General features: G+C 37.8%; 1 protein-coding gene across 1 annotated transcript; it reads right to left on the minus strand.

Annotated features, from left to right (window-relative positions):
• Nucleotides 1-4,847: 4,847 nt before the first annotated feature.
• On the minus strand, nucleotides 4,848-6,880 carry LOC139700904 (tigger transposable element-derived protein 6-like). Its single transcript, XM_071599357.1, has one exon. The coding sequence runs from the start codon at nucleotides 6,724-6,726 to the stop codon at nucleotides 5,152-5,154; it is 1,575 nt and encodes a 524-aa protein (XP_071455458.1). The 5' UTR covers nucleotides 6,727-6,880; the 3' UTR covers nucleotides 4,848-5,151.
• Nucleotides 6,881-22,784: the final 15,904 nt, after the last annotated feature.

Below are 22,784 nucleotides of genomic sequence, written 5' to 3' on the forward strand. Positions count from 1 at the left end.
TTTGGACACCTTGAAACAAAACCTCCACCCTATGAATCATGTAATGACTGCATACAAGTGAAATGAATAAAAGCAGAAACTGTAAAATACATTATTCAGGAAGTCCAAAAAAAATTAACTCATATTTGATTGCTTATCGCCATAGGAACATGTACATAAATTCCCTAATAACATAAAAATATTCTCCATCAAACTCAAGATCATCTTCAAGGAAGCTTAAACAAAAGTGTTTTCAGTTTTGAATTAACATTGATTAAATCAATATTGACCCTCACACATGAGAGAAAACTGAAAATGTTGATCTGCAGATTTGAATTAAACATATCTTGATGCAAGAGTGCAAAATAAAATATTTCAAAATATTCAACATTCACTAAAACAGTGGTATCATTGGCCAATGAAAGACTAGGAAATTCTTTTCCCTTATTGACTTATGAAGGAGAAGAAGTGGACAGCAAATAATATTTCAACCTGGCCGAATTGCATTAATACACTGAATGATGCAAGAAAATGAGAGGCAATTAAAACAAAGCGGGATGTGCAAACATTGCCTACTCCTAATGGATCATTTCTAATATGGCACAGTAAATATACATTCAAAAATTTAAGACATAAAACACTTAAATACACATGCATGCACTTCAAGTTCTTTTAAATATTAATTACTCTGAATACTAATATACATCAATAAAATTTTTGAGAAATCCAATAATGGAACCTGCCCTGATGATAATACTAATCATAGAAATCTTAATCCTCTTTCCACAACACAAGTAGAATAGTACATATGACACTTTAAGGGTAGGTACTACACAGAGGGAAAAGTTCAAGAAGATTTTACACTTAACAAATATGATAATAACACATAATTCATTTCCTATATACTGCTTTGAGAGGATAATAGGAGGTTAATAAAAATTGATACATTATGGACAACAACAGCATACTGCAGCAGCTTCTGTATAACATTAAGCACAACCTAGACTTCTTTCCAACATCAACACTTTTTGAGAATAGGCTCGACTGTATCCAGTAAGATGTGGCAGAAACAATCAATATTTAAACACTGGTTAAGTACGAGAAAGACTTTTGATACATTACACAATGAGTCACACACATAAACATAGCAGGTACAATAAAGACATTAATGATGACTACTAGGTTCCACTGAATTGCACATAGGTAAGCAAGTCTCCATTTGACTGAGTGATGAGCAATTACTTAGCCATGGAAAATGGTTTAAGTAATGAGACATCATCACTCCAATCAATAAGCAAACCCATTTCAATGCATTTTTTTCTCTGTTCATCTATACGAAGACTAGAAGGGAGTGAGTACATTGCTCAGACAACCTGCCTAAAATGTCAAACTTGAACATCACCGAGAACCATGATTCTAATAATTCCAGTCACTAATACTACATAACATTAACTCTAGAGCCATCACATAATCTGAGAATAAATATACTCTTTACACATAGACGAATGGAATAAATTAAATATTTCTGCCACACCATGAGGGACCATCCATGAAGCAATGATATCAAAGCAATTTTAAGAAAGTTGACACAAACACCAATGCTTGATTATGAATTCCTTTTATAGGTATTTCCACACATAATTTTTTCAACATTAATATTAATTAAATTTAAGCATTTCTTCTACAGAGGATTAAAATGATGTAACAAGAGGTATAGTAATGATTATAATTTTTGCGGTGAATACACTTAATGAACAATAACACTTCAAAAGTGAACATCATTTGAATTTATCCTTGTACAATTACAATAATTGGATAAAAGAACTAAGTACACAGTGAGATGCACCATGATTTCAACTAAGTAACAGTAATTTTAGTCACAGAGTAAGTGGATGTTCTTCAATATATGCATGTATGAGTATCATTTCCATCGATAAAATTCAATCTTTATCAAAAGTGAATAAATGTATTCCTCACTTCTTTGTGCTTCACATGAGAGGAAAGCATTCTCATCAAAAGTTGGCAACCCTGCCATAAATGCATACACAATACCTTCAATGTTGGCACTGCACCCATGAGCATCAAGATTTTGTTGGGTGAATTGACACATTGAACAACAAAAATCATTCAATGTGTGATAATAGATGCATTGTACAGTTGTCCTCCATTGATGGCAACTTTAAAGAATATCTAATACTAGGAGAAGTGAAGATAAATTCATGCTCAGCACTTCACCACATGTTTATATGAAAAACTTACCAAGATGATGACCGAGTCATCAATCATTGGCTGGTGGATCACAACACAAAAATGCTTATCCACCACTCCCATACACTACCCAGCCCCACATGAATCATTACATAGCTGCATGGTTTCATTAAAATGTCACACCAAACAATCAATTATTTATGTTCAAAAACTGGGAATTCCAGAGAAACTTCACTCACTACAGTGTGGAATCCCGATGAGCCACAATTTAAGAATTTACTGCATTTGAGTCACTTTTTTGAGCTCAAACAAATCTAATACGGATATGCTACTCCATTTGAATAGGATACATGTACTTGATTTGAAATTCTAAAACACTTCCCCACAAAAAGTTGTAAATTCGAAACCCATCGTGGCTGCTGCATTTGGCAAAAATTAAATTTTTTCAAGGACTTATAAGTAAGGACAATAGAAAATGCCAATGTGAAAAGAATTACACATGCCAGCAAACTATAAGTTGCAGAACTTCTTGTAATGGTAAACACTCCAGAATGCCCTTTTCCTGATTAAATTACTCATTTCAATAGGAGTAATTTAAGACTCGATGCATGAATGTCATTACCTTCCCTTCATAATGGAAGAGGCTTACATTAAGTACCCACATCACATCCATACCCACTGCCGCTACTAACTCCATTACCTGAGCATCTTCTCCATGCTTAATAAAACCTAACAACTTCGTAACATTTCATCTAGCAAAATATATTCTTTCCAAGTGAACATTTATTTCTTGACGTCATCAGTCTCAACAGCTGCCTGCCCCTCCCACTTCAACCCACCTAAAACCTATGTTTTCATTTTAAATTTTGGCTGGCCTGATGAGTACAGGCATACCTAACATTCATATCACAGAAATGTGATGCCACAAAAGTCTTGGCATTTTGGAATTTCATGAATATTCTACAGATCAGCCAAAATACTTTATTTCATGTGTGATATTTGATGTATTTGAACAGATCCTCATCTCGTTATAAATCTATGATATGAAAGTAAGCAGAACACTAAACTGTAAGTGTACCTATGTACTTTTAAAGAAATAAGTGGCTTAAATATTAAAATCTAAATTAAAACATATGCATTACAAGCTTAGACAAAGCCTGTGAAGAATTATCTCAAACCAAAGCACATCAATGGCTGATGAATAAATTTAGATAGAGTAGAATCAACAGCCAATTAATTCCATTCAAAAGGAATGGCCATCAGTTCTCCATGATGCAAATGTACTCAAATGTTACAAGTGTATAGCACATGATATTTGTTTATTGAAATATTTAGATATCTAGGAACCACAGAAACCTATGGTTCACGAAATGTACATTGTATATATTGTATGGATTCAGTTAGCACCTTTTCATAAAGAATTTTCAAAAATAATTTCATATTAGGCCATTCCCTGCAATACCTAGAGTAGAAATTCTTATTGGCATCCTATCAATTTTTGTGATACAATGTGACGGCATAACAGTTTGTATAAAATGTATCAAAGAAGCATGCTTGCCATACATACTATAATGATTTGGAATGTCTAATTTTGGTGAGCAATTTCTTGTGACCAGCTTAAGATGAAGACATTTAAGATGAATGTCTTCATCTTGTCCTGATTAATTTTTAAAGAAGAATGTGGAACAGATCCTCGGAAAATTTCCTGCACTTGCACCAAAAACCCCATGCGAACTATGATTAATTTATTTTTTTAGGATTTCCGATGATAGCAATGAATTGTTCTTTCCTTGAAGAATAAGTTCTCAAGAAATTACAACCCAAAACGTCCAGTAAATTCGATTTACTTTTGAAAAGACTAATATGCATAACAGTTCCAAGGTATGCATATTTTTTACTGTTCATTCCCCAATTCCCCTAGTGGCAGAAGTAATACGCATCAACTATAAATACATTTGTCATGGTAATATTAACAGAGGTTAACAGCTATATGCAGACTAAGATTGCATTTGAAAGGTACATCATATAACAAAAAAGGAACACTGACCATTCAGTATTTGACAGAACACTGATGTGCAGACTCCAGCAGAGCCAAACTTCCCATAACTGATCAAGTTGGAAGGTTCCAATGTGGCATGCCACAAATACCAGAAGAATTTGGTTTGATTGAAAAGGCCCATCTAAGTTAGGTACTCCTTTTTCAATCCAAATTCCACTTGACTAGTTTATTTCCTAAAATATGCTACCATATATACAATAACATTTAGCATAATACTATGGATGATGAATCATAGAAAACACATTTGTCTAGTATATATGCATAAATAATATCAATACTAATATATGGATGACTATAGGTTATAATAAGTTATTAATTATGAAAACAGCAACGCATTAATATCAACTAAGTTAATCCTTACAATCACAGAGATGACCAGATGATCTATGCCACAAAATGCCAAGTTAAATGGAATGAATGAACGAAGGAATATTCAAGAAAAGTGTAACTTATTGTATATATTTTTTAAATAAATTACTACATAATACTCTCGGAGAACTATGAGTTTTAATGGGTAAATATTTTGAGTATCATGAAGAGCCCAATATTTGAACATAAACACAACAATTATGCATGCATCACTTATCATATGTGTGATTAATTTGTATATTTGGGGAACATTCTTCAGAGAGACATAATATTCTCTCACCATAAATACCTCAAGTTCTCAGCTTATTTAAAATAAGGAAACTACCTCCAATATCATCATATAGCACCAGCTCTGCTGGGTTAACTCCATCCTTTGGAAATCGGCACTATGCTCCATTGATCTCCTGTTTGTAATACTTCCAAAAGCACAGGTTGCTTCTATTCCTCAATCGTCGTAAAGCGATTGCTTCACTTGTTAAATGATAGGTAAGTCATTGTTTTGTTAAAAGTTCTTTTAATACTGATTCATGGATGGCTTAGTAACTTTTTATCTTTCCCTTGATTAGCACGTCTTCTAATGATTCTTCAATCGTCACCAAGTTATCAAAGACATGAGAAAAAGCACCCTCTGAATTCATATCAGAAAAAGTAACTCTCAGCCGATCTATCGCTGCGAGTGACTCCCCTATTGAATAAGGTGGGGTAGGTGCGTTATCCTCATCTTCATCTACTTTGCTGGACAAAAGGTTTGGTGGATCACAGAATACATTTTCTCCTGTATCTTCATCCCATTCCTGGCCTCGCTCATTATGACACTGAATATTTTCGTATGCAACGGTTTCATCAATATTAGCCGCTTTGCATAACTCATCTAATTCTGCGTATTCGTTAGTTTCCCAAACAATCTTAACATGGGACATCTTTCCAGCGATTCCGCACATCATAAAGCATTTACTAATAGTCTCTGGTTTAACCTCTTTCCATGCTGTACTCATCCACCAAATCACAGACGTTAAGTCAATATTTTTGGACGGAGCTCTCTCTTCTGCCACCATCCTGGCGAGTACATGCCTCATGAGTTTCTTCCTATATAGGAATTTGAACGATTGAGCAATGCCCTCTCCAATAGGCTGTAAAAATATAGGCCTCTTAGGACCAATAAACTGTAATTCAATATTTGATAGAGACTTGTTGGGGTGACAGGGAGCTGTATCCATAAACAAAAGTATCTTCCTTCCCTGAAGCTTCATTTTCTCATTAAAACTTTGCAACCATTCCGTGAAAATCGTCGATGACATCCATGAATTACCATTTACCCGCCAGTCAACCCCCCACTTCTTGCCTATGTTATTAAAATGCTTTGGTTGGAAGTGATTGGATACGACAATAAGGGGTTCTTTGTCGCCTAGGGCATTGCAACATAAACTAACTGTAAAACGCTCTTTGGCTAATTTTCCACCGACACACATATTTATCTTTTCTAGGAGAGTCTTTCCCGGAATCTCTCTGAAAAAGAGTCCTATCTCGTCAACGTTGTAAATATTTTTGGGGTCGTAATTCTCTACGGTCGGTAGAGCCTCTATGTTCCACTCTACAAAACTATTGGCATCGAGATTATTGCTTCCATCATAAGCCGTTAATGACATAATGTTATGCCGCTTCCTAAAATAATCCAGCCATTCATCATCGGGCGTAAATGATGGGAAAAAAAGCCCTTTGGCACATTCGACAGCCTTTTCTTTGATGATGTTTCCACTAATTGGGATGCATCTAGTATTCGCATCACGCAACCATGCCCATACTAAATTATCAATTTTGGCCCTTTTTTCTCTCTCCTGCTTTTTCCTAATTACAGGTGGTGGTGCTCTTAACAATTTCGTGATCATCCTTTTGATTTGAGATGGAGGTTTTCTTATGAAACAGTCACGTTTTCCTGCAGCTTCCCACTCTCGCAATAACTCATCTTTGTGCTGTAAAATAGATGCAATTTGAGTTTTACCACAGCCAAATTTCGAAGCCAAATTTCTGTGTGATATTCCTTTTTCACTCTCCTTGATCACCCTCACCCGCATCTCTAAAGATAGCGAGCCCCTGTATGTTTTGCACGACATGATTTGATACTTATAACTCCTCACCTGAATGAATATATATCAAACTCCACAATTTCGTGAAACGGAAAGCACATAACACATCCTTTCACAAATAAATATTAATAGAAACAAACTAAAGAGAACTGAAAAGAGAAATACATAAAAACACAACACAAACAACTGTCAAAGACAGGGTAAATTAACGCACGTCGACTGTCAGCCAAATTTTTTTCGAGGGGGGTAGGCTGATGAAAACTATGAAAATTAAATAGCCGAAATGGTGTTATCGCCGTATATGGCGCATATTTCAAAGTTTATTAATGGTGTTTATTTTAAACTGCTTACATATGAGTGAATTTTGGAATATAAGTATTGTCAGTAACTCTAATAAGAGGTTAAATTTGGATAGAGTAATTTTTGTGTGTTCTACCAAATATCAGATAAATATTCATCTGAACCAGGTTAAGATTTTCTCTCAAGGTATCTAAAGACTTTGTATCCACTCACTTTCAAATTATGCAAAAATTAGTTTAAATCGATACTATTCAACTTGAAGAAACGCTTTTCCCATTTTATCTGAACAATTTGAAAATATATTAATCTTTTCATTGCATTTCTTTGGACCAGAAAATGTGTTCCAAACTTTTTAACAGATGCTTGCATAAGTACCAACATATTCACAAATAGCCTTTAGATGTTTACTCGAGAAGAGCCTACCAATATTTATTTTAGCATTGAATTAGAATGAAAGAGTAAGTCACTAATTTTGCCAATATTCCTTGGTCATTGATATAGAAAGGGTTTTGGGACATAGAGAATGATTGTGAGTTTTTGTCTGCTTCAATTCCTGCCACAAGGATCCTTTGATCACAAATTTATTTTTCATTTAAGGTATTTTAACTGCTAAAGATAGTGGAATGACTCTTACTAAGGAAAATTTCCCAAATGACAATTATCTTCTATGTGTCTATAAATCTTATTAATTAATTAGTATTCTACTGCTCACGGTAGCTTTTGGGTGGGCACAGATTGAACATAGCTACATTTCGTAGCTTCAACTGACAAGGCATAAACCTTGTGCCTCAGAATAAATTAAACTCTTCTTTTATTCCACATTCTTTCTTCCACCCTTAATTTCTTCCAACATGCGTATTCTCTGCTCTTCTCCTCCACCAACTTCACTTGTCTAACATCCATCCCTCTCTAGCAGTCTTTTGACATTCTATCATCATCTAAATTGACATTCATTTACTTTTAATGCCATCTTTTGTTATCTCCCAACAATCCTCTCTTCCCTCACCTATTGCTTCTTCATTTATTCTCCTCTTATCCATTTTATCTTTTTCATCCTTCTCCACGCATGCATCTCAAAAACCTCCAATCTATGACTATAATCTTGCTTTAATGATAATTTTCCCCTATTATCTACCCTATAAAAAATTGTATAGGATAGGAATATCAATAAATTTATTCCATATTGTTTACCATACATTATTTCCTTCATCCATTCTTCATAGTGATATAGCAGGGCAATAGAACAAAAGGAAAATTTGGGCTGATTTTATAAAACCACAAAGGAAAGGCATCTTAAAAACTGCATGGTAAGACTGTACCCTTCACTAAAAACTCATTGCAGGCACCAGACAGTGATCCATTATACTATTTACATCTTTTTTGAGGAGTGATTCCATAGAATTGTAATAGCTTAACAAAGTTAATGATTGTTTCGATGAAAAATCATCAACTGCTAAATACCAGAGTCAATTATGTGCATCGTCAATTAGCCAGCAGTTTGACTAGGCCAACATATATCTCTTTTCTCCACCCCCTATCACCAAATTAACATCAGAGTCAGCTGTTATTGGAGTGTAAAGCTATCTTGTAGTGTTGTTCTTCCACATTCGTAGGGTCAGACTTTGGTGTTGGTGACCCAACTCCCCCCTTATCCTCATGATATCCATGACATTGTTTTTTCAAACTTAAACCTTTGTTCTTTATATCAAGGAAGCCCATTATCTTCCTTCATATTCCCCACTTTAATGCCTCACGTTTGTAGTGTCTTGGAATGAAACGACGTGCTTGAAGGCAGGAGAGAGACTGCCGCCAAAATGGCGGTGCCTTGACTTTCTTTATTTAAACAGTTGACAATCGTTATGCACATAAACAAACACACACGATAATCACTATATACTACATCCCTCCCCAGGAAAATAAAAAAAAAAATGATAAAAAAAAAAGAGGCAATGGGCAAATTTGCTAAAACAACATTTTTTTTTTAAACACTCCACTTCTTTTTTGGAATCCTCAACCTCTGAGGATATCGCCTTTGACCACCATCAACATTGTTCTTCACAGTTTCAGTGGAGTCTACCTTCCTGGACTCCCAGTATCCTACTGGTTCAGCATCTTCATTTGAGGACGACACAGGCACTAAGGGAGGCACTGGTGTTGGGGTAGGCACTGACATGGGGGTATGCACTGACGTCTTCACTGCTTCAGGACTGCTAACCTCGTCACACACTGTGTGAGGCCCTTCTGCTACTTTGGCTCTGCCCCTCAACTGATCTATGTGTCTGTGCCAAGTGTGTCCCTGCTCGGTTTGGACATGGTAGTTCCGGGACCCAAGTACTCTTGTCACCGTAGCCTGTACCCAGTCCTTTGAACCACCTCTCCCATAAGCCCTGGCCCACACTTCATCACCCACCCGAAAACGCCTTAACAGTGTCACTCTGGTCTGAGGCATTTCCAACAGTCTCTGTCTGAGAGCTACAGTCTTGCTGACACTAGGTTTGAGGAGAGTCAGGCGAGACCTGAGAAGTCGTCCAAACATCATTTTGCTAGGTGCTTCTCCGGTGACAGTATGGGGACTTATTCTATAATTAAACAAGTACTGTGGTAAGGCAATGTGCAATGGAACCCCTGAATGCAGCAGAGTCTTAATCTTATTTTTAAAACATTTCACAAGATTTTCCGCAGCACCATTAGTGGCTGGATGGTAAGGAGGAGAGAATGTGTGTAAGATTCCGTTCAATTTACAAAAATTTTGAAATTCACCCGATGTGAATGGGGACCCATTATCACTAACGATTTGCTCTGGCAGCCCAAACACAGCAAACAAACCCCGTAAATGACTGATAATTTCCTCAGCCCCACCATTCTTTAACTGCATAACCTCTGGCCATTTTGTTGAACTATCAACCACCACTAGAAATATTTTCTCTAAAAATGGACCAGCCAAATCTATATGTAAACGAACCCATGGTCCCTCAGGTCTATCCCAAGACTTCAGAGGGGCTTTAACGGGCGAAGGCTTATTTACTGCACAGGACTCACACGATCTCACCAATGACTCTAGGGCTTCATCCAAACTAGGCCACCACACGTAAGACCTAGCCAAAGATTTCATTTTAACAATACCTTGGTGGCCAGCATGCAACTCCCTCAACACCAGGGATCTCAACTTTTCTGGGATGATCACCCTATTACCCCACAATAAGCAACCTTGTTCCACGGTTAGCTCATTTTTTCTATGCGAAAACGGTTTATATTCCTCATTAGGTTTGGCTGGCCACCCAAACATGCAAAAATCCAACACTCGACTAAGCAAAGGATCCCTTCGTGTCTCTTGAGAAATACCTTTAGCATTAACTGGAAGGAACTCCTTTTCTCCCAATTCGATATATGAAAAGTCTTTCACTATTTCCTCATCTATCTCTAAAGGTAACCTTGAAAGACCGTCAGCTACTATATTATCTGCAGCTTTTATATAGCGGATTTGAAAATCATACCCTTGCAAAACTATTGCCCAGCGCTGCAGTCTGTTTGCTGCCATTTGAGGGATTCCCTTCTTTTCCCCAAAAATGTATAACAGAGGCTTATGATCTGTTCGCAACATAAACTTTCTGCCATACACATACTGGTTAAACTTCCGCACCCCAAACATTATTGCCAAAGCCTCGCGATCAATCTGAGAATAATTTCTCTCAGCTTTACTCAGGGACCTAGATGCAAAGGCAATTGGTCTTTCCTGTCCGTTAGCAAAACGGTGCAGCAAAACTGCCCCAAGTCCAAAGGGAGATGCATCACACTCTAAAATTACAGGGAGAGAAGGGCTGTAGTGTGCTAACACTTTTGCTGAAACAATTGATGCTTTCACAACCTTGAAAGCATCATCGCACTCTCTTGTCCATACAAAATCAGACTCTTTCTGAAGGAGCCTATGCAATGGAGCCAACCGTGATGCTAAATTTGGTAAAAATTTAGAATAATATTCTATCAGTCCCAAAAAGGCTCTCAGCTGCGATACATTTTTGGGTATTGGGGACTTAATAATAGCCTCAATTTTTGACTCAGTTGGATGAAGTCCCTCCTTGTCTATTCGGTGTCCTAAAAATTCTACAGAATCCTTCATAAACATGCACTTTCCTTTATTCACTTTAAATCCTAACTCACTCAGTTTTTGCAGGACCCTTCTTAAATTTTCCACATGCTCCTCATCATTCCTCCCTGTTATAATAATATCATCTTGAAAAGAAGCAGCTCCTTTCAACCCCTGCATAGCCTGATCCATGATTCTTTGGAAAATAGCTGGAGCTGATGCAACCCCAAAAGGCAACCTACAATAGCGAAACAGACCCCTGTGTGTGTTTATCGTACACAACTCTTGAGATTTGTCCTCCAATACCAACTGCTGAAAAGCTTGTGACAAATCAATGGTGGAGAATTTTTCTCCTCCCTGCAGTTTGCAAAAAATTTCCTCCACACGAGGCAAGGGGTATCTTTCCACTTCCAAACTAGGATTAAGAGTAATCTTAAAATCCCCACAGATTCTCACTTTTCCATCATTCTTAGCAACTGGGACTATAGGAGTTGCCCAAGTACTGAATTCTACTGGATACAAGATACCCAACGTAACTAGCCTATCCAACTCTTCATCTACTCGATTTTTGAGAGCAAACGCCAATGCCCTGGGTGCACAATACACAGGTTTAGTGCCCTTCTTTAAACTTAGAGTAACTTTGCCTTTACTGAATGTTCCCAATCCATCATCCCATAATGTGGAGAAATTTTCCAACACACTCTCCACCGTTAAAACACACCCCACAGCCCCTAGATTAAAGAAAGAAAAGCTAAATTGGAAAGTTTTCAACCAATCTCTGCCCAAAATAGGTGGACCTCCATTTCTTGCCACAAACAATGGCAACTTATACAAGCTTCCTTGAAAATGAACCTGTACCCATACAATACCCACAGGCCTAATACAGGCGTTAGCGTACGTTCTCAACAAGATATCAGTGCTTTCCAAAAAGACATTCGAAAAGTGTCTTTTATAGCACTCCTCTGATACAGCAGATATGGCCGATCCTGTATCAATCTCCATATCTAACTCTACCTTGTCAACTTTAATAGTTACTTTCCAAAAAGGATTATTAACAGAGCTTTTTAAATTGAACAATCCTGGTAACTCCTCCAAAGTTTTTTTACGCTCCCCTTCCCTAATTTGGTTTTCCAACACATTCCCATCCATACACATCCGTACGCACCCAATGCCTTCAACGAAAGGCTCGTGATGATAAACCTCATGGTACTCACCCAAGCGACCCTGATTGCACATTGCCTTCAAATGCCCTGTACGGCGACAAATATCGCACTTTGCATTTCTAAAACGGCACTCCGCCCTAGCATGACCCTTCCTTCCGCAGCAGTAGCACACTCCGGCGCCAATCTTTCCCGATGCCGCTGGATTCCGATGATTCCGCTGTGGCCGGTTCCCACTCCCGCGGACAGCGACTCTATATACCTCTTGCTCCTCCAGCTGGTCGCCCGCTTCCGACGCGGTATCAGCTTTCACAAAATGGACGCCTACTCCACAGGCGCCGACCCCTGTCACGTGGTCCGCCGATGGCGAGAAAAGGCTGCACGCCGAGGCATTCGCGGCAGCTTTTTCTCGCGCAGCCGCTATCTCCACTGCTCTTTCAAACCCCAGCTCTTCTGTTTCCAAATATAGTGCTCGTACTATATCTCTGTCCCGAAGTCCAAGGATAAATTGATCCCTCAAAGCCCGGTCAAGGAAGGCGCCAAAATTACATCCTCGTGATGCTTTCCTTAGCTCCGTGGCGAACTCTCGGACAGAACTTGTCTTTCCCTGCACGCTTTGGTGGAATTTGTGTGTTTCAGCAATAACGGACAATTTAGGGCTGAAATGTCTTCGTAAAAACTCACACAACTGACCATATGAAGAGCCCGAAGGCTTCTCCGGAGCACACAAATTCCTTAGCACGCCGTAAGCCGATTTCCCCATCGACGACAATAATACGGCCTTCCTTTTTTCCCCATGAGTCTCCTCCCCCATTAAATCGTTCACAATAAAATATTGGTCCAGCCGCTCTTCATACGCATCCCAACTTTCCTCCTCGGGAATAAATTTCTCCATTAAAGCCGGCATCCTCGTCGCCAATTGTAGTGTCTTGGAATGAAACGACGTGCTTGAAGGCAGGAGAGAGACTGCCGCCAAAATGGCGGTGCCTTGACTTTCTTTATTTAAACAGTTGACAATCGTTATGCACATAAACAAACACACACGATAATCACTATATACTACAACGTTCATACTACTATCACTTATTTTCAACATTTCCTTCACCCAACCCTTCTGCCTTTGCCAGATCTTACTGAAGAATTATTTCTCCTTCCCCACCACAATTTAAAACTCAATGGAGAAACTCAAAGAAACTGCAGGCAAAAAATCACAAAGTGTAAAACTTAGCTGCTTTTCTTTAAATCTGTCCAACCTTTTTTTATTCTTCTGCAAACCAATGTCTCTTATGTCTTGGATATACTCATCATCTTGCCTCAAAGACAAAGTTTCAGATTCATAGGACACTAAAATGCTTTAACTATTTTTTGACATATTTACATTGTATGGTATATGTCACAATTCTCTTATTCCTGCAAGTACTTCTTTCAATGATCTTATTCTTCTCCTGGTATCCCCACCAGCTCACCCATTTCCCTCTACTATAACCCGCAAATACATGAACTGATCCACTTGCCTCCCTGCCCTGTTCATTCCCTCCTTCTTTAATATCATTTAACTTTCTTATGTCTTAAGACTCCCATTGCTTTCCTTTTCTTGCAGCTATTCTTTAGCTTACACTTGCAATAACTACAATCCCTTGGCTATCTGAATAACTATTGCTTGCTCATGCACAAATTTGGCTGAATTAGAAACTGCCACCTATTAATATTCCCGGCTCAAACTCCTCACATGCCAGCCTTAACAGTTTCTCATTGTATAAATAGAAGAAGTGAATGCTTGTGAGAAGTGAATGCAATATTGAACAACCCTGTCTCACTCCCATCCCTTTCCCTGCCCCCATCAATTTTTCCTCGGCCCTTTTGCTGTCTGATTCATAGAGGATTTGAAGAAGTTGCCTGCCCCTCCAGTCCACTCACAGATTCCACAATAATTCCATCTGATTTGTTTACTCTACTCTACAGAATACCTTCTCAGAATCTACAAAGCAGGGGTGGATTTCCAATAAGGCCAACCTAAGCCATAACTTCAGATGAATCAGTCAAAGGGGTTAATTACAAACAAATAATATGTATGAACATCCATCTGTGATAAAAGACAAGGATTGTTGCACCGTTGTATAGCCTGTTTCCATGCACAACCAGTGGACTACAAATAATAGATAGAATAAATTGAATGGTACACTTATGTCACCCATCTTTGCAGTTTGTACACTGTAGCTGCAGCAGGCTTCTATTTCATACAAACAGGCTAAATTTAAATGCCAGATTTGGCATTGCAAAAGTGATCCCAAGTGATTCATTATTCTTGTATCACTTGAATTCTACATATCTACTGATGGTAGGTATGTAAAATAAAGCATATTTACTTGAATAGACACCATTAAATTTACTCAGGGCCATAAGTCTAATGGCCATTGCCATAAAAAGAAGTGGGCAGGTGGCCAATTTATAAAGGGAACAGATTATTATTACAAAAAATTATACTTTTACTACTTACAGCTGCTAGTGCAGCATCATTATTACTGTGGTGTGATGTAGATTTGATTATTATTATTATTAAGTAATCTACCGGTTAAGGTAGGCTTTTGGATGGACATAATTACTAATTAAATAATTTGTGACCCCTAGCCAAACACAACATCCAACTCTACATCTGGTCCTTCTTCAGCTTTGTGTACTTTCTTCCTCCCTTCATCCCGTCCAACATCCCTATCCTGTTCCTTCCCTTTCCTCGTTTGCCTAACATTCTCCCCTCAATTACAGTCTTCAACATCCTGCTGCCGGTCAATTCCCCCTTCATCCACTTTTCCTGCCTCCAGAGGATTTCTCCCAACAAACCCCTCTCTTCTCCCACCATACCAAGTACTTCCTCATTTGTTTTCTTCTCTGTCCATTTCACCTTCTCCATTCTTCTCCACACCCACATTTCAAAAGCCTCCAGTCTACATCGATCCTCCTGCTTCAATGGCCACGTTTCCACGCCATACATAACTACGCTCCATATCAAAGTTTTTGCGAGTCTTTTCTTAACATCCTCACTCAATGTCCCTGTCATCAACTCCCTCCTCCTTGAGAAATTCTCTTTGCCTAGTGCAATTCTTCTCCTTACGTCCTTACTACTTTGACCGTGTTGGTCCAAAACACTACCGAGATACGTAAACTGTTCTACCTGCTCTAGTTTTTGCCCTCCTATTTTAATGTTTAGCTTAGCCTTTTTCTTTCTAGAAAATCGCATAACCTTTGTTTTATTAATATTTATTCTCATCCCATACCTGTCGCACTGAATTTCCAATTCACTAAGCAATGCTTGCAACCCCTTGGCTGACTGGCAAACTAAAGCTTGGTCATCACCAAACCTAACTGATTTTACAAATTCCCCGCCCACTTTCATTCCTACCTCCAGTTCTTCCCATGCCTCTTTAATCATTTCCTCTGCATACAGGTTGAACAGCAACGGTGATAATGGGCAACCCTGCCTTACACCTCTTCCTAACACTGCCCATCCGGACTCCCCGTTTCCCACTCGCACTTGAGCAGTCTGAGACATGTACAGGTTGCGGATTAGCCTCCTTTCCCTCCAATCTATTCCTATTTTCTGCAATATACTCATTAGTTTTTCCCAATTCACTCTATCAAACGCTTTTTTGATATCTACGAAACAGGCAAATACCTCCTGGTTGTGGTCTATAATCCTCTTGATTAATAATCTCATTACTGCAATGGTATCACGTGTACCTCTCCCCTTCCTAAACCCAAACTGATCATCCCCTAAGTAATCATTTGCCCTACTCTCTATCTTTTGTTTATGATCCTGAGAACCACTTTAGCTGCGTGGGATATCAAACTTATTGTCCTATAGTCATCACATGATGTCATCACATGATGTCATCACATGATGTCACCACATGATGTAGCCTTTACCTTTTTCGGAATAGAAACTAAAACTGATCTCACATAGTCTTCCGGCCAGATTCCTTCATCATAATACTACAAATCAGCCCATATAGCCTGTTCCTCCCACATTTTCCTAAACATTTCAATACTTCCATGGGAATGTTATCCACCCCCACTGCCTTATTTAGTTTCAACTCCCTAAATGCCCTTTCTATCTCATTGTCTAGTATGCCTAGACCTAAGCTATCTTCCTCTACATCATATTCTTTTTCAATATCTAACTTTGTTGGTCGAAGTTCTTTCTATACAGTTCTTCTATATACTCCTTCCATCTCTCCTGGATCTTTCCTGTGTCTACTATTACCTTACCCGCCTTATCTCTAACTGCTAGCATAGGTCTCCCTTTCTTACCTCCTGATAACGATTTAACTTTGCTGTGCAGCGCACCGATTTCACCCTTCCTCTGCAGACTTTCCATATCCTCGCACTGCATCTTCCACCATGCTTATTTTCCTTATATTGTTGCCTGCCTCAATTTATTGTTTAATTCTTTTTACTTCAATTTGCCTAACTCTGTATTTACATTTTTCCATTTTCTCCGCTCATCCATCTTTGTAATCATCTCATCCGTGATCCATGGTTTCCTAGTCCTTTTAGCGTTAATGGTTCCAATAGTGTCTTTTGCGGCTTTAGACAACCCTTTCTTGATAGTTTCCCATTTTTCTTTGATAGTACTTCGCTCTTTACCATCCTCCATGATTTCCTCCACCGCTTGTTTGTATTCCTTCCTTTTCAAACCATTTAATGCTTCTACGTTCCATTTTCTAACTCGCCACCCCTGCCTTATCTTTTTGAAACGGACGCTACATTTCATAACAACTAAATTGTGGTCAGAGTCCCCATCCACTCCCGGGAAGCTGTGCGAATTTATCACACTGTTCCTAAACCTGTGTCTAACCAGGATATAATCTAGCTGATACCTTCCTGAGTCACCTGGCATTTTCCATGTATACCTGCGTCTTTTGTGGTGTCTAAACCAAGTGTTGGTGATGACTAACCCCTGTCTCCTGCAGAACTCAACTGCTTTCTCCCCGTGGTCATTCGTCGTGCCTAAACCGTAGTCCCCGACCTCATCACCATCTCTTCCTTCGCCTACCGTCGCATTCCAATCCCCCAACACTATCAAATGTTTCCCTGCAGGAACACACGCGATCATGTCCTCTAACTGATCGTATATCCTATCGACCTCTTCTTCCTTATGGTTGCTCGGTGGCATGTATACCTGAATAATAACTAAGTTCGTCGGTTCTGCTTTTATCTCTACTAGTAATAATCTATCCGTTACCTGCTCTATGTTGACTACGCTTCTTCCTGCCTCGTCATTTAATACTATGGCAACCCCTCGTTGGCTCTCGTCTCCGCCGTTGTATATTATTCTATAATTATCACTCCAGTATCCTTCCATCTCACCTCGCATAGACCTAAAATATCTATATTTCCCCTTTCCATCTCTCCCTTAACATTCTCCAATTTTCATGTCCTCATCATTGTCCTAACATTCCACGTTCCTATTCTAACTAATGTGGTCTTCTTCTCCTGCGTCTTCTGTCCTGCTGCTGCTGGTTTTCCCTTGCAAGGGTTTCGTGGGATGAGCCCTGTAGTTGCCAGGACTCAAAATCTCACTTTTGTCCATCATGTTAATCTTGGGAATGATAATTGAGGTGGTTTCCTGGTCCCGCCTTCCTCAATAGTGTTTTTAACGTGATACCATCACTTATTGGGTCAGACGCCATTGCAGCCGCCTCACTGAGGAACAGACACTGCGTGGACTACCTTTCATCTGGCTCCTAACCTTCGACCTATCTGGCATGGGTGACCCTACCAGGAGCAATTATTATTACTCCTGCCAGCACAGCTCTAGGGGTCATCGGAATGCACAAGCCTTCCAACCACGTCAAGGTTGTAGTCTGGGCAGGGATAGATTTGATATGATATGCAAAAGATTTTATAACATTTTGTAGAGCCAGATGAGAATACTGTTTTAATTTGCATTTAATGTCATAGTAACTCACTCATTTTTTGCATTAAATACTCCATTTGGGTGAATAATTTACACTAACCAAATAAGTAATCATAACATCCCACATGGTTTATTTGGCCATTTTGGTGAAGTATTTTTATGTGTTTTAACTGGTTTTCTAGTAATGATTTTAAATATGCTTTTAAAAATCTTGATATTATTTTCATATCAGCTGATCACTTGTTTGGTACACCACCTATAATTGCCAATAATACGATAAATTATAAACAACCAAGTCTTAAATCATTTTTGCATGGAATTCAAATGGTTTATGCCATAAGTTTTCATTCCCTCAACTATATACAGCATATTATCTTGTTAAGACAACAATTGTAGTTTTTGAAGAATGGCCAAGGAATATAAAGAAATAAGCTCACGGTAAATATGTTCAAACCTTAACTTAAGAAGCTGCTATTAATCAAGTTCTATTGCAAGGGTTTCAGCATATATTTCCAAATGTTATATGGGCTCATTCCATTGAAGTGTGTATTTTCGTTTATTGTTGTTATTCTACGTATTTTTTGTACATATGTATGGCTGTGTTCTCTCTCACATGTACCTATTACTGACAGAACAATAAAATACACTGTAAAAACATTTTTGTTAATATGAATACCATTTGCCAAACATACTGGCTATTCACAATTTAAAAATAAAAAACAATTGTCATGTTTACTTGAATTATTTGACTTCAGGAAAATGTTTCCAGGAGCAGAAATGAATCATCATAAAAAATGTCCAAATAGTGCAGAACTCAGAAACAGAGCAAAATTAAACTTAGAGAGTAAAAAGAAAAGAGTGGCTATCATTGACTATCTGGAATGGTTGGTCTGATGTTCAGTCACAATGACAAGATTTTATTGAGGACACTCAAGGAAATGGCCTTATAATTTAAGAATGCACACAAAGGATTGAGGAAGTTTAAGAATCAGTACAATTTGTTAATGTACATCAAGAGGAGCTAGGACATGCTGAAATTTTGATCGCCTATACATCACAGTCTATTTCTTCTCCAACCCAGCATCCTCTAGAACTTTTATATGACCTAGATCTAGCAGGTCGGATTATCAAAAATCAGCTTTGGTATTTCACATCACAATACGGGCTGGATCAGAATAATAATGTGAATTTCCCAAAGTCAAGGAGGCAGTATGCATACCTGGTCATTTAATGGCAGTCGCTTCAGCTGCAAATTTGCTAGAGGTGATATGCTAGACTGAGGTTCCTTAATCTTCTCAGAAGATAAAGCATGTGTCTTCTGTGGACCATACATATTCTTCCATTCTGATGGAAAACCTGAATCATCTTTTGTAAGAAATCTATTAAATGACTGGAAGAATGTTTCATTTTGTAATAATGGTTATTAGTCACAGAAGTAATTGCCTTATTTTAAAGCAAAGAGTAGCCAAGCTGGAAATAATTGAATTGCAGCTAACTAAAATGCTTGATGAATAAGTTGAAAACTGGAGAAATGTGAGTACATAGAGGTTTTGTAGTCATAAAAGCTTGTGGCTCAGCTGGTTTCTGATTGGAGTATTTGATTTGATTCTTGATTCAATTTTATTTGATTCATACATATATAATTTGGCTATTATAAGATGATGCTGAAAACAATTTCTGCACATTGATCCATTTGGGTGATCACATCAAGAAATTTGGAAATCCAGTTAGTTGACAGACATTGCACCTCTCAACAATCGATGTTGATGAAAAAGGAAGAACCAAATAACTTTCATTATAATGGAACTCGACAAAGTATCGCTCTTTTATCTAGCTCTCAAAATTTATGTGGTGAGTTCATTAACCTCTAAGCTAAAAAAGGACTGATCCATATTACTGTTGAAGCTAAAATCTTGAAGTAATATTTCCTTATTATGGATTAATCTCCTGACAGCTTCTCACAAGTGGATCAGCTGTCATCTTGGGTAGTTTTATGAAAAATGAAGTCACTGAAAGATTAATGCAGGTTTTACTTAAGGTTGGCCACAAAGGTCCATAAAATGCATAAAGTTGTAATGAAAACTCAAATATCTCAATCATTACATTTTTTGGCATTAATATGACGGTGAAGCTAATATGGCTAGTATTTATTTGGGTCTTCAGACCATAATTATTCTAGATTTGTCTTCATGCATCCTTCATACCCTGTATGTGACACTCACTTAATTTCTTGAGTATGGGGGTTGTTGACTTTTTCATTAAAGTCACATTGTTTTTCAATTTGTTACAAAACACAAAAATCAGGAACTCGAGCAGAAGCTAGAAATGTTCTCATTGAGCTGCAAGGATTTGAGACTTCTTTTGGCTCAGTTTTGGGAAATGGTGCTGTTAAGGGGATACCAGGCAAACAAGCTTATGGTTGTATAAAAGGTATTGGGAAAATTTTAGGAAAAGTAAAAATATTTCAAATATTGCTAAATTGCCTCAAAATTTTTTGAAGTAGATCTCATAAGCATTGACTTACTTTTGCTTGTGGTTTTTCCACAACTCAAGGCTCCCTGGTAGGTGGATTCCATAAGATCCTTAAGGGTAAGCCTGCAAGCTTCTATAATGGGACTTGGTGGCATCTTATGAGAGAGGATTTTACTTTTGGGAGTAGGAAATAGTCTGTTGATGCCAAGTCAGGACTGCAAGGGATTTGGAGAATTGTCGCAATACCATTGCAGAAGGTCTTTGCCAGCAGACCCTCGGCTCTGCTTTCGCTCATCCATCAAGACCTTTAGGATAAGTTTGATGAAGGTCTTTTGCATCACCGAATTTTCAGCAACTATGCTGTGCACGGTCATCTTAAAAATGCTGACATGGCCAGCGATCATGTGCACACTTAATCGATGGTCTGATTTTGGCACTTCATGCAAACATCAGGTAAAATTGTTACCAATACTTTTTATACAAACCTTGTACATATTTGCATTATATGGTAATTGATGTTTTCAAAGATACCATAGTTCTCCAATCACTAGTACAGCTCTTGATAGAAACATTATCAGAGTTTGATTTATGTGGGAAAGAGCTCTAAACATTTCTAAAAGGTAATTATGTGAGATTGATTAAGCATTGGAATATTAGGAAACTTCACTCTAATGGACTCATTTGATGCTGAAAATTGTTTGAATTGTGAAAGTGTGAAACGGCGGGAACATTAGTGAATCAATCCATTTCCAATGATAGTTGACAAACGTAAAGCAGACCTTGAGATAAGGTCATTGCTTTTGAAGAGCTTGATAAAAGATTTGGTGCTGTAACATAATTCTGATTGCTGACTCCTCCTGAACTTGTGTACAGGGAAGTTCCCTGCATGAGGGAAGAGACCTGCTTTTGATTTTCAAAGATTCTTTGAAGTCCATTCTTTGCAATAGTCCATCTGAAATCTCACATAACAGAATACAGCATTTGGACTAAGAACCCCTAGAGCTTTGCATGTTGCCGCAAGAAAAAGGTCCTAAAAAGTTTATCTAAATTTTGATGTTTTTTGAAGAATTTTAGCATTTTTCCTGGACATCAGTGATGAATTCCTAAACTGAAAGGTCTTTTTCTTATCTATCTTTCAAGGATCATTCAAGAAAAAAATATGGCTCATTTAAGTTCTACAGGGTAGCCAAAAAGCTGATTGCTCCAGTATTTCTTTGCATTTAACCATATTTAACAAGATCTTTTCACTTCAATCAAACAATTAAAGCCTTCTCATGGACAAAGCATAGAAAGAAATTCAAGCATTTTATAAGAGGACTTGATATTGGACATAAAGTGTATTTGTGTATCGTAATTTTATTCAATTTCAAAAGTTGTGCAGTATGTTTTTTTAGATATAATGAGATTAAAATTTTCTAATAATTATATTGTGCTTACAGTTTTCAAAAAAAAACTATTGCATATTAAATTGAAGTTCATTGATGAGTTAATCAATGGTGAGAGGGTGCAGAATTATTTGCTTTGGCCAATGGTATAGAAATGTGTAAATATAGCCCTGACCCAAAGACATCTTGATAATACTCAACATTTCTTTCTTGTGGTACTCTCATTGCTGCAATGGAGTCACATACTCCTCCCTTCTTTCTAAATCCAAAGTTGTTCACCATTTTACCCTATTATATAAATAACTTTCTACTGGTTATTCTCAGAACTATGTACTTTTGCTGCAGGTGAAATTATACTTATCATTCTGTACTCCTCATTTACTGTCTTTTTACTATTGTTTTCAGGTTGGCCATCAACATTGATGTAATGAACAGTTGTGAGTAAATTGGTTTCTCATAAATATAAATTTTGTTTAAATCCAAAAAAATCTCTTCCTTGAATTTTTCCCTAAACTCTGTTAATTCTACAGTGATATTAATTATTACTGCTATCTTCTTCTGTCTCACCATCTATTATTCTTAATCTCAAACTATCCTTGTTTGACTCACCTCCCTTTCTATTTGCAAGCAGGAAGGTCTAATCTCTTCACTGTTCACCTCATTTATGCATCTATTCTTTCAAAATTTCCTCAATATCTTCTGATTCTATTAATAGCTTTTCTGTCTCATCTAACTCAGTTGGTACAGCTTTTACCTTGCTACCTGCTGAC

Source organism: Hetaerina americana, unplaced genomic scaffold (assembly GCF_022747635.1).
Source record: "Hetaerina americana unplaced genomic scaffold, ioHetAmer1.1.p SCAF_11, whole genome shotgun sequence".
In the NCBI taxonomy this organism is placed as follows: domain Eukaryota; kingdom Metazoa; phylum Arthropoda; class Insecta; order Odonata; family Calopterygidae; genus Hetaerina; species Hetaerina americana.